The 13,308-nt window shown below is 43.1% G+C and overlaps 1 protein-coding gene across 3 annotated transcripts in view; it reads right to left on the reverse strand.

Moving 5' to 3' along the window:
• Positions 1-1,137: 1,137 nt before the first annotated feature.
• LOC100745402 (patched domain-containing protein 3) overlaps positions 1,138-13,308 on the reverse strand; it is a 39,952-nt gene continuing 27,781 nt past the window's right edge. Inside the window, exons 1-9 of one of the 3 annotated variants that reach the window (XM_033318676.1) lie at positions 12,378-12,654; positions 11,802-12,012; positions 11,310-11,495; positions 10,790-11,133; positions 7,916-8,116; positions 7,708-7,839; positions 5,011-5,324; positions 2,959-4,169; positions 1,138-2,890 (exon numbers count right to left, since the gene is read on the reverse strand). In XM_033318676.1, coding sequence (XP_033174567.1) covers positions 2,761-2,890; positions 2,959-4,169; positions 5,011-5,324; positions 7,708-7,839; positions 7,916-8,116; positions 10,790-11,133; positions 11,310-11,495; positions 11,802-12,012; positions 12,378-12,654 — 3,006 coding nt within the window. In that variant the 3' untranslated portion in view covers positions 1,138-2,760. Of the gene's footprint in view, positions 4,170-5,010; positions 5,325-7,707; positions 7,840-7,915; positions 8,117-10,789; positions 11,134-11,309; positions 11,506-11,801; positions 12,013-12,377; positions 12,655-13,308 lie in introns of those variants that run through there. The other 2 variants (XM_012380812.3, XR_004460943.1) reach the window with 2 other exon arrangements.

A 13,308-nucleotide genomic window follows, 5' to 3' on the forward strand; every position in this document is an offset into this window, starting at 1 on the left:
GCTTCTAAAACAAGAGGGAACGTCTCGAACGTATCTCGTGACACTGTCGATTTCTTCGTCATTGCTTCTACATGTTTCACAACTTTCCTATTACGTTCGTCGTAAATGATTCTGCTTCTGCACCTCAGCACCTATAAAATTATGCTTGTTAGAACGATTATTAGAATTTCAGATGCCTGAGGAGGTACAAAAATTCTCTACTTCCTCCTTTTCGTGAAAAGGTGGATGCTCGGCGATATTCTCCGTCCAGTAACTGCTTCGAATTTGAGAAAAATGTGCGACGTCCCGTGTCGAATATCACGACAGTTTCAAGAGCGTGTGCACCGCGCGCAGTCTGGAGAAATTTTCTGGCCTCGTAAACATCGCTGTTCCTTCGGACGGCGATTCACTGTGTCTCGATAGCAGCGTTCCTTCGCGCGTACAGGAATCCCGAGGTAATCTCTGTTCCGATGGAAACCTTTGAAAATCGCCCGCTATCCGAGACGTCGGGGATGCAATATCCCAAAAGGGACAAGTCGACTTTAAGCTCGGTGTTTCATGCATGGCCGGACTCGCCGGAGCAAATAAAAGAATATCTAGGGACAGGGATTCTTCCTTCAGTCTGCTATCTTCCTAGCCCCGTGCACATTCTTCCACTTTACATACAAATTTCTCTCTACATACAAAATCATGCGACTGCGTCCGTAATGGAAAAAGAGAAAATATAGACTTTCTTCGAAATTTTCCATTTCGAAGTGCCATTTGTGATTTTGGTCAAAGGTTCCAGCAACCTATCGTATCGACTGTCTGTGTAGAATCTATGCTCGCGTGGGATAAGCGTCTGCTGACGCGGTAACATCGACTGCTAGCAAGTCTCTCGGTGAAAGGTTGTGTCGTAGGTAAGGAAGCGAAGGATAAGTCGTTCCGATGGTTCTGTTCCATGCTCGCGGTAAATTTTCTGCAACTTCTCTGTAGCGTTGTTTATTCGTTCAAAGGTAAGAGAAGATTTAAAGCAAACTTTTTACGTATTCATAGGATCTGGTGATTCTTGTTTTAACAAGTTAGTTGGGCATCCCAGGCTTTGTAAAGGGACTCCCTCTTCCTGAAGTATTTTGCATGGAAAAGGAAGGACGAGAACACGGTTCCGGGAAACAACCATCAGGAAATCATTACCAGAATATATTTCGCTTACAAGAAGTTTCTCAATGGCAGCTGCCAGTCTGTGACAATGCATAATATTCGCTGCACTCTCTCATTCACCAACACGCATACTCGTTTGTGCTATACAGAAAGAATTGTGCCGAACACGCAGCATGTATCGTTTATTTTATGCATTAAAAATCGCGGAAGAATATATTTCCTTTGGAATAAATCGTCGTTGTCGAACGTATTTCTCTTTCGGAACTTTCTCTCGCTTTTCTTTAACATGTTCGCTCGTAAATTATGTCTCTTCCGTAATACCTTCTTCTATATTAAATAGTACATAATATATGATAGCTTTTTTTTTTTTAATAAAATCGACAATTAATTTTTCAAGATTAGTTTTCTTGAATCGCTATAAAAAATTTGCTAAAATAAGGAGAGCAGAGTTCCCATTGAAAATCGCAAATACAATACAAGTTGACTCGCAGTCGTACTCCACGCACGTGTCACACATTTGAAATCAGCGGCGTGATAGCATTACAAAGAAGAGAAACACCGGAGGAGAATCGGCCTCGGTTCGTTTCTCGATCGAACTAAAAAATTTCCACGATTCCGTTCGATTTCGTTTCGCCGTAGCACGGCCGTGAAACGTCGTAAGCTTGCTTCGCGACTACTTTTTGCAATTTCTCCTTTTCCTTCCTTCTTTATCGAGAACACATTTCATGGTAAGGCACGATCGACGGTTCTTCGAATTTTTTTCTTGAAAAATTGATTCTCCCTGCTGTTGCGTTTTGGTTTTGATTTCCATTGAGCAGATTCGTTCTTACATTCTAACTGCAGATCGTGGAAGACCACTTTCGTCGTTTCCTACGATCCTCCACTGACTCGTGCACGGTAACTACCGTTGCCTGCTGGTACAGCTAGAAGCTACTAGTCTAAATAAAAGACTGTGGTCGAACTAGTATCGGAGAAGAAATTCGTTATCATGCATTCGGCTCAAGGTAAAAACGTATCAAATTCGCTGCTTCGATCAACGTCAGCCCGGATTTTCAAAGCTCGACCACGGTCAGTCTATCTTTCGTTTCTTCTAATAAAACAATCACGGGAAAAAAAGACTGGAGAATGTTTAAAAATACCGGCTGACGTAATTCGATCTTAGAAGGTGCTATTTTTCTACCATACAGTTCCTCTGACAGTATCCTAGAGCTCACACTTGAAAAACGAGTCTCTTTGCTTACTTTACTTACTTACGAGTCTACACTCGAGTCTCCTTTCTAAGACGAACACGACTTGCAGAGACGTTCCTGAGAAGATTTCTTTCTTTCTTTCTTTCTTTCTCTCTCTCTTTCTTTCCTTCTTGTTAAATATACTGCTCCGGGGAAGGAACCATATTCGCTGCTCTTCCAGCCACCGATTTGTATCTACAGCCACGAGCAAGTCTTTCAAGCCTGATTGCCAGGTTCCAAGAGAAATTCTCAAACAACGTGAACCGTATTTTCGACGACCGTCACACGACAGAAAAATTGGATTTCCCTCTGCAAGCCGTGCACAAGCTACACTCGTTCTCTGCTTCTTCGTTCTTAAGGATAACGCGGGTCAGTCAGGTACCTCGAGGAGTGGTGCAGATTATGGTACGATCTACTTCTCCTGTGATCTCTGTGCAACTGATTGGCCGGCCTGTGAGGTGGATAGGGTCCCATGTAAGACACTGTCCTGACTGCTCGTCGCTCCTGATCGTTCTGAGTCTCTGGGGTCGTGGCAGAATAATCCGGAGGAGGAGCAGCTGGCGGTGAAGAGGTCTGAAACTGAGACGTGCCATAGAGAACGCCTATGGACCTTCTCCAGACGTCATGCCGCCTTTGGTTCTCTGGTTCCAGCTGGCCTTCCCTTCTTCTACTTTGGGAGGAACCACTTTCCGTAGAGTTGCTGTCCTCGCTGGTGCCCAGACCAGGATCTCTGTCTTCGAAGGCGGCTAGACTGGTGGCAGGACTGTCCTGTAGACTTTTCGCGGGTGCAGAAGAATGATAGTAAGTGAGAGTCGGGTGTGGGATCACGTAAGGCTGCTGGAGTTTGCAATTCACATCCTTTTCCGACACTTTCCGCTGTTGAGCCTTGTCCGAGTCGGGTTTCTTGTCTTTGTAGGACGACGGGCCGAACAGAGAGAGCAGAACGGGCAGCAGGAACATGCCGTGCATGGCTCCTATGAATATCACCAGGAACACCATCTTGAAGAACACCATGAAGATGTAGGTACCTGCAAGCACTAAAGCTATGAGGCCGAGGATCGTTGAAGTGGCTCCTTGCACTATCGGAAGACCGAGACTGTACAAGCTTTCCTTCACTCTGTCCTCCGCAGTCTTTTGCTTCGAGCTCATATAGGCGTAGCAGATGTGAGCGGTGAAGTCGACGCTGAAGCCTATGCACATGATGAGATTGATCATGGATATGCTGTCCAGGTTCACGTCCCAAAGAGCCATGTACCCGGCCACGCCTAACTCGATCGAGATAATACAAAAGGCTACCCAGAGGCAGCACAGAACGTTGGGAATGAAGATGAAGCTGATGAACATCATTATGAGGGCGCCGAAGACCATGCATTGGATGCTGGTGGGCTTGACCAACTCGAACTGGTCGAAGAACACGAAGTAAGGGTGGAAAACGCTGGCGTTTAACGAAGACTGGGCGCAAATCCGACGCAGTTCCTTCACCATGTCTTTCTCTTGATTCGTTCCGCTGACGTTCACCGCCTGGATCAGAAATCTACTGGCGATGATGTGCTCTTCGGCCTGGTCAAACTTCACGTCCAGAGAGAAGCTACTTTTGGGGGACAGCCAAGTGTCTTTCAACACTTTGATGAAAGTTTTCTCGTCCTTGATTTCCACGTCGGTGGCGCTGTTGTTGGCATAGCTGAGGAAGCTTCTGAGCCAGCTCTCCGTGTATATGGGAGCGCTGCTGATGTACTTGCTGGCTTCCAGGGACCTGGTCAGATTTTCCATTTGCGATTGAATCACCGGATCGCTGTAGTCGTACTTTCCGCTTACTACAACCTGAAACAAAAGTGACAAAAGTCTTTGTAGACCATTGCAGCAACTGGTTCATGAAACTCGTCAGCGAATATCAGCGGAATTATTTAATTTCAGACCAGAAAACTTTCTTCGTCTTTTGCTCGCCATTTACTCGCGATCTAAAGATATTGAACACGCGGAATGAGGTATAAAATTATGAAGAGCGGTTTCTATGAACTTGAAAGTCCTCCTATAGCCCGGATGGCAATTAAGTGTCTTCCAGCCACGCCTAGTTCGCCAGAAACTAGCAATTACGGGGTTCCGGAGCGGAGAATGCGGCACTCTCGACGTTCCAGCGAACGTCCTCTGAACTGATCCAGAAAAATCACGACAGTACCGTGTGACGCAACGCCAGTCACTTTTCTTCGACGCAGTCAAGCCGAGAGAAAGTTGCCCACGTGACATAATTGCATGTAGCGAGTTACTCGCAAGTTGATGAATCTTCGGAGGTTTGTCGCGGTTCCTGGACCTCTTGGCTAGAAACACTTTCTCCTTCTCTACCCTCAAAAATCTCTTCGATTGAAAAACGAATCCCAAACAAACACCTAGCCAAACCAACGATTTTCGACTTTTTCTCGTTACAACCGTTTCTCGATTATATTTTATTATCTTATTGTTATTTAAATTTAGTATTCAAATCTATTATATCTCAATATTCAGGTCATTCACGCTGGACCTGTACGTTTTCGTTATTCGTATTTGTCGAAGTCAATGTCTCTGTGTCAAAATAGTACGATACTGCGTGCCTCAAAAATTAGAAAAATCGCGAATCTGCACCAGAATCTGCTACTTTTCAGATAGCGATCGCCTGTATTCTATCTACCTGTATTCTATACGGAAACTCCCGGAAGTAGTAGTCCTGCCGGTCGTAGAAAGTGATCGAGTAGGAGTCGTTCTTGGAGAGCTTGCGACGATCCAAGCCCTCCTGAAGAGTCGTCAGGCCGTAAAGAGCGCCAGCAAGGTAACAGGCGAATATCAGGATGACGATGACCTTGACGGGTCTGCAATTCAGCGCGGCGGCCAGATAATCCCTGAACCAGCTCATGCAGCCGTGTTCTGGGTTATCGATGGGGTTGTATGGATCGTCCGGATCTACTCCTCCACTGCACAGTGCTCTATAGAGCCACGATCTGTTAGCTGAAAAACAAAATAACATTCGTTCGTCGTTAGTTCGCTGATTCAAGTGGAAAGGGGTGGTTGTGGTATATCACGCGATCGCTCTTTTCACGAGAATCTGTTGCATTGTCTTCTACTATGAATCCCGTGCACATTGTGAGAAAAAGAATGTACGGAATCATTGTTTAGCGGGAACAAAGCCAGAGGAGAACGACGGTACAATGTCACGCGCCAAAACGACAATGAACATTATGATATACGAAGACTCGCATTAGTACGCCGAGCACGCGTTCCTGATCGGGACAATCGATTTCCAAGATGCGTTGACCACGTGTGTCCGCCACCTTTCTTGCTTACCGATTGATTACCAATTCTTCTCGATCGAGTCACGATACCAATTATTAATGATAAATTCCAACGACCTTAAACCTTTGAGGCCTAGCCGCGCGTGAAGATAAAAGCAACGTTCGCCGTGTAAATTACATTTGCGTCGATGGTGCGTGTAACCACCTTGAAATGGCACTTTCACCGCGTTTTCCAGCCGATGGTGCACGAGTGATCGCGGAAATGAGCAAATACAGTTTGCCGCTTTTCACAAACCATCGAAAGCAGCGAGAAAAGGGGAAAACTGGAATATGCAAAACGCAGATCGTGCAAAAATATGCAAGGCGGTATTGTTTATAACTGTTGACAATGCCTCGGGAGAAAGTGACGAGGTTACATAACGCAACGGTGATCTAACGAATTAGCGACGCTCTAACGTAACCTGGTACGCATTTCTCGCGTAACCGGCGGCTACCACCGGACATCTGGCGTCTCGTCGGTTTCCCATCGAATTGGCGAGAACCAAAGGAGTACACAGACGAAGTAACTCGATTCGGATCGCAAGACGATCGATTTCCAATTTTGCCAATTACGCGCTATCGCCAAAGTGATTTGTCGACTCGTAACCGGTGTAAGGGATAGCAAGGGACTTGCTGTTGCATCGAGCCACAATTTCTAAATGATTTTAGAGACTCGACGATGGTTGATCAGGATCTTCCGGCTTTCACGATCGAAATCGCCGGCGATTTACAACGAGCATTCTCTCGCAATGATCATGTACCAACTTTTCACGATCAAACGGTATTCGTGAGAAGATTTTAGTTGAAGAAAGGTCTGCTCCAAGAGGATTTTTAGAGCGGCCGCCTTTCGTAGAATGGAAATAAGAATAAAGCAGCGTTGGTGTAATGGCCCCAAGAGTCCGAGGTCCGGCCGGCCGCTGCTTAGCATAGAAAGTTCCGTGGCAAGCGGCAAATAAATGAAAGTTCAAATAAAACCAACGAATGATACGTTCGACGAGGCTCTGCCCGTGAAAGTATTCCGGGTAACGTCTTCTTTGGCGATTTAACGGTCCCTGTTACCATCGCCGCGTACGTATAAGTAAACAGGATGATTACATCGGATGTAGTAACCGAAATGAGTCGCAAACGATCGTCGAACTCTTACTTTTACCGACCACCGCGGATTCTTCAACGTCACAAGGTTACGTAACAAGAAAATGCGTGTGTATCCACTTGCAGCTCCATTTCTCGCTCTCACAGTGTCGCAGCTTCTTCCAACGTTAGTTCTGAATCTGGTTCGACCAATTTCGCTTTCTTCTTTCTTTCTTTTTTTCTTTTTTCTTTTTTTTATTCGGAATTAGAAATTTCGGATTAGACATTCTTCTCAGAATCGGACAGTCTACGGTCGTGGGCAGAAGAAAGTTTAAAACTAATATTCGAGTATGAGCAAACTTCGCGTTAAACATTTTGTTTCTACCAACGCTGGTCTATTACATTATAATTCAGTTTCGCAAAATTACAGCGTTTTTCCAGAGCCACGTTTACCATGATACGCGTTAGGCGCAAAAAGCTGGCATCTCGCTCCCTGTTTGGCCACGTTTAAGAACCAAGTTGCACGCCTAGAGCTTCCAGAAGTATAAACGCGGCCCTGGTTTCTTCCTCCTTTAACTCTTTAACACGTTGACTGCCACGCGTCTTTTCACTGAAATCTCCGTCAGGTCGGCGTGCCGCAGTACCAAGCGTCCTCTGATATTTTAGTAATGCGAGTAAATAATTTTTTTAATAAACCATTGTCGTATTACTTTCATAACAATTCAATAGTTTTATTATTTCCTCTAGAATATCTTCTCAAATACCTACGACGATCCTTCGCGAGTAGTCAAATAAGCGCCACCCGAATACGGGTGACGCGGCCCTACCAGAAACTTTGCTGTCACCCGAATACGGGTGCCGTGGCAGTCAACGTGTTAAGCCTTGTTTCGGTCATCGTCGCGCTAGAGGTAGCGGAACGTAGAAATCAGAGTATTACTTAGGACACGTTAATGTTCGAACAAGGAGAAATATGAGCGACAGAGACTTACAGGATTTGGAGAGAGGCTGCACCTTGCAGCACAATACGCTGTGCAGGTTCTTCTGCTCGCAGTAACCGCTAATAGCTACGCAACCCGTGAAGAAGGTCAAATGGAAGACAAAGGTGAAGACCACGGCGAATCCTGAGACAAAGAAAGTAACGGATCATCCATTTGGCCTTGGAGTTATTGGCGTTTAGGTAAATCGCATGCTACGGACCTGAATAAATACAGAAGATCTGAACCGAGGGGAAAGGCGAGAGAATGCCAATGAAAAAAGATATCATGTCAGTGAGCGAAGTGATAGTGATGGAGACAGCAGCTTCGCTGAGAGTCGCAGCCATTCTTTCGGGCACCGGTTTCATTATACTGGTTCGTCTCCAGGCCGCCAACATGACGAAGGTGTCGTCGATTCCGATACCTGCAAACAATTCGATCGATCAGTTCGATTAATCGGAAGTAACGTCAGGCTGCTTGGTTGTAAATTAATATGAACGGGAGGAAAAAAAAAGAAAAGAAAATACAACGTGACACAGCTGAGTCATTGTGGGAGCGATTTGTCGGCGCAAACACCCCTTCGGTCGGTATAAAAACGACCACAGTGCCATTAGCGTGATAACAAGGCGGCAGTTAATGCGTCGAGTGAATCAGAATGGCTGGCTTATTCGTGATTCAGCCTGTCTACATTTGGACGACGATTTATAACCGCTAATAAACGCATTTATTCAATTTCAAGCAAGGACGACCGATTTCCACACCATTTCCCGCGTTACCATCCAAACTTTTCCATCGAACCATCTTTCGTTCGATGGATTTCTGCCGGAAATTCATGTTTCTGTCGTTTCGCGCTCACCTCAGTGCGCTTAACATTGCATTTCAGCGAGTTACTGGCCGATTGAACGCGACACATATATTTAAAGAGTGGAACATAGTAAATTTCCATCGCTTATCGTACCGTTCCAATCAGATACATCGTTTGTTTTGGCAATTACATCCTTAGCTGTGCTTGGTAATTTCCTTCCATTCTTACTCGCTTTATATTAAAATATTCCTTTTTAACAGCGGAGCGAAAGTAAAGTTAAAATTGAGAGGTCGATAGAAATGTACTCGTTATGTAACCTACATTCGTTTTTCACCAGTCCATTAGACAATACTAGCCATTGTACAATTATTGACAATTATAGACATTGTACAATTCCATTATTATACTAATTGCTATGAGAAATATTTATCTGGCAGCTTAAGAAGAACGTCGGATCAATCGAAAGGATCAACAACAACAGGCGTAATTACAATGAATCAAAGATTGTGTATACTAGGGAAAGCAACCGAGTCGTAACGCAATGATCATTGACGAAATTGTTGCAAAACACTGCTTAACAGCCCTCCTCGATTCGATCGGCTGGCCACAGATCAGGGAAACAGGCTGGAATCGGCAAGCACCGGGTGATTTGCGTGAAAAGCGGAAGCCGCCGTCGCGACTTTTCCCTTCCGTCGTTACGCTCGTATGCACCAGCCACCAGGCAGCCACGATCGTTGCACACGTCCGACCGAATCATTGAGAAATCTTTCTTCTTTCTTTTCGAATTACCAGAACGCCAATTCTTATTGGAAATTTAAACATACAAAATCCGTAGGATCCATTTAATATGAAAAGAATATATAAAATATCCAAGGTATCGTTCTCGTAAACTATCCAAGTATTCGAAAATGTCCAAGGTATTCGCGAGTATCAAAAGTATCCATAATATTATAAGTATAAAAATATACTATAAGTGATCGAAAAGGTCAGAAGTATTTGAAAGTATCCAAAAGCGTCAGAAGTATTCGATAGTATCCAAAAGCATCGGAAGTATTCGAAAGTATCCAAAAGCATCAGAAGTATTCGAGAATATCCAAAAACATCAGAAGTATTCGATAGTATCCAAAAGCATCAGAAGTATTCGAATGTGCCCAAAAGTATCGCAAATACTCGAAAGTATCCAAGGTATCCAAAAAGCTCAAAGTTCGTCTGCCATTTCTGAGATCGATACTAAGTCATCGTGAAGAGTATGCGAGTCACATTGAGCTGTGGTTTCATTCGCACTTATTATTCTGAGAATTCGCACAACAATGAGTCGCTCATCGATCGATCATTCACTCCGTATAACATTAGAATCGCAGTTCTTCCGACAATTTGGCAAATTCAAATTACAACGAACATGAGTCGGGACTTTTTTGATCCGATTAAGAATTCTATAGGACTCGAGTTGAATCCTTGGCGTTCTAGGTGCTATCGTAATTTTCTCAGTATTACGCGAACCGCTATGACATAGAATCTATTTAACCTACATTAGACTCCTCGTATCGCAAACGAAAGTGCACCGAACGCCAATAAAGAGCGAAACGTTACTCTTTTGTCAGAATTCTATATATTCATCTGCCGATGTATCTACATCCAAAGAATACTAATCAAGTACCATTCTACGATCTTGTTCCATCTTGGCAGAGGAAAGTTACGCGCTTCTTTCTTTAACGCTTCGTGCACTGAATTATCAGGACATTCGGTAAATAATGTAATATTTTACAACAGTTGAGTCTAAAAGGAATAATATAGATCTTACTACGTTATCGGAAATTTGAATACATAATTTAACAAATAAATGGTAAAGAAATTTTTTATCGTCGATCAATCGTTACGCAACTGATACGTTTTTCTGTTTGTCCAACATACGAAAACAAACTGTCGTTAGACGAGAGCTATGTATGTAAATAAATTAATATAATATAGAATATAATAAACAGTAAATAAATATAAATAAAGCAACTGCGTAACTTATGGAACCACCTAATATTTCGTTCTTCTTACGCTTTCACTCCGGAAATTCAATGTTCAGGTGTATCCTGAAGAAGCGAACTGTAACGTTCGCGAAGCGTTAACGCAAGAATGCCACTCATAATACAATCGTCTTCGTAAAAGTCAAGAGCATGACATCCATCGATCATCACGAGAGCTTCAAATCTAAAACATCTGTCTCCTATATTTTATGAAATTTATGATCTTATATCATATCGCTACTTTGCCTTAGAGAGAGGCACATTCGCGTCCACTCACCGATCATGAGGAACGGTGCAGCCAGATTCAACCCGATGAAGTCGACACCCAGGTATATGCAGAGACCAAACGCCGCCACAGTGGCCATTGCCGCAGAGACGTTTCCAAGAAGTCCCAACCAGGGCTTGCTGCGTACCCAATCGGTCATCATGCACGTCACCACAGAGAACAGAGCCATTAGGATAAACGTGCTCGAGAAATAAGGTACTATGGTCTTGGTGTTCTCTTCCAGCTCCAGTTCCAAGGTTCTAGAAGCGAACCTGGCGGTAGCGATGTGCTTGAACACGTTGTCCTCCTCCACTTGCCTCAGCGTCTCTAGAAACGCTTCTTCCCAGGCTGCTCCGCTATTTTCAAGATGCAAAGGATTTTAGATATACAGTGTGAGTCATAGGATCAGGGTATTTCGTATGCTCGCGATTTTGTCAATTTCTTACGTTCTCTTCTACAGTTTTAAAATGTTTGTAATGTATTTAACAGTAGCAAGTACGTATGTAACGTGGAAGCTTGGACACGAACTTACATCGCATCCTGGCGAGCATTGTCAGCTGTGAGAAAGTAGGCCAGCTGCATGGAGGGTACAGACTCGATGATCAGGTCCTCGTCGATCACGCTACCTCCAAAATAGACTGGTAACAGGTGAATGTCCCAAGTGATGGGGTTCAATGTCACAGGGAACGTCAGGTTCAGCTCCCTCTTTTCCACATCCCTGCAAAGTGCTACCGACTACTTAGACCCTCGAACACACGGATCAGTCTTAAAAATATTCCTCTAAATATTGTTTTTCACGAAAGATGACAAAGTATGCAATTGTATCTTGCTGATTTAAAAAATATCTCAAGCTTGTACAAAGTATGAACAATTGTTATTAGTGTAGATGATTTCCCGTTTCAATTTTACGTTCGACATTTTCTCAGAACATTGTACATCTTTCTGGCACGTTAAAAATACATAAAAATCTGTTGCTTAATGAAATTAATAATTAACAATGCCACGATTCTAGCAATACACTTACTCTATGACGTGATGTAGGTCCAGAATGTCGTTGTTGAAGCAAGTGTCCAACCATTTGGCACAAATCTGACTATAAGTGAACTCCTCCCCTTCGTAGGTAGCTTTCGTGTTCCTGATCATCTTGTCCAGCTGCCTGAGTTCGTCGAACACTACTGTTCTCAGCAGATTATCGTTTCCATCCTTGGACGTGATGATCACGTGGCCGAATCGACCTATTTAAATCGACAAGTATTACACGAATACGTTTGCGAGTAATTAAGATTCGTACAAACAGCGATTTGACAGGGAGACTAACGAAAAAAGAATTTGAAAAGTAAAATGCGTAGGGAAACACGCAAATCGTTCCAGTCAGCAGTTGATTAACAATGGGCTCGATGAAACGTGAAAGTTCTCAGACGATACAACAACGAACTATAGTCTGCACAGCAGGTTAATTCACGCAGTATGAAATTACACGCAATACAAACAAGAAAAAAGAGAAGTTGATGCACTTTCTCCTTGAACTTCGCCGACGTATTTTATAAAAAGTAGCCGTGAATTGACCGGCGTCGGTATTTCCTTGTAAAATCTGACTCACCTGGCCTGGTAATGCGACCCAGGTTAAATTTGTGGCTGTAATTGACCTTAAAGTATTGCTCGACGATCGCCCTCTCCATTTTGCTTGGTCCATTTGTCGGAGAAAACAGATACTCTGGATCTATCTCGTAATGGATTCTCTGGTATCCGGTGAAGCAGATGAAGGCAACGAGAACCGGAACTATCACGAAGTAGCCGGGATGACGGCCGACCACCAGACCCAGTTTGTGAAATGCCCGGTTTAGGAAATCGTCCACGCATGTCAGATTGTTCCACATCTAGACAAGACATTGACAAAGCTACTTTATTTTATATTTATTTCATGTACATATATTTATTTATATATTATATATTATATTCTATATTATATATATATTTATTTATTTTATATTATGTCTATATACACTGTACTATGTAAGTATATTTTTTCTCATTGTATTTGTTCATTTGTGTTTCTTTCTCATTGTTTCTTTTAATTTCATCATATAGCTTATATGGAGTAGTCAATGCATTTTTCTTATCCCTTACAAGAAGATATCCCAATGAATTTTAACCAAGTTATGAATTAATTTGATTAAATAACCAATTAATTTAGAAACTGCTACAAGTTATAACATATCGTCTATTACAATTACTCCCACACTATTCCAACTGTATATACTCTGCACTGTGTATAAATACAAACTATCTACATACAGGGTGGCGCATTTAAGTAAGGCCACCTAAACGTCTCTTTCATTCAGTTCAGTGATAATGGAAAAGATACCTTATAGGTAGCTTAAATGGTATCGAAGAATTTCAGGAAAAACAAGCTTGCAAAGCACAAATATTCTTACAGGACGTTGGCCCTTCGATGCAGGACGTTCAAACTGCTTATAGAATATTTTTTACATCATCACGACACAAACAGATATTCAGGTGGAATTGCTTAA

Source organism: Bombus impatiens, unplaced genomic scaffold, assembly GCF_000188095.3.
Source record: "Bombus impatiens unplaced genomic scaffold, BIMP_2.2 scf_0107, whole genome shotgun sequence".
In the NCBI taxonomy this organism is placed as follows: Eukaryota; Metazoa; Arthropoda; class Insecta; order Hymenoptera; family Apidae; genus Bombus; species Bombus impatiens.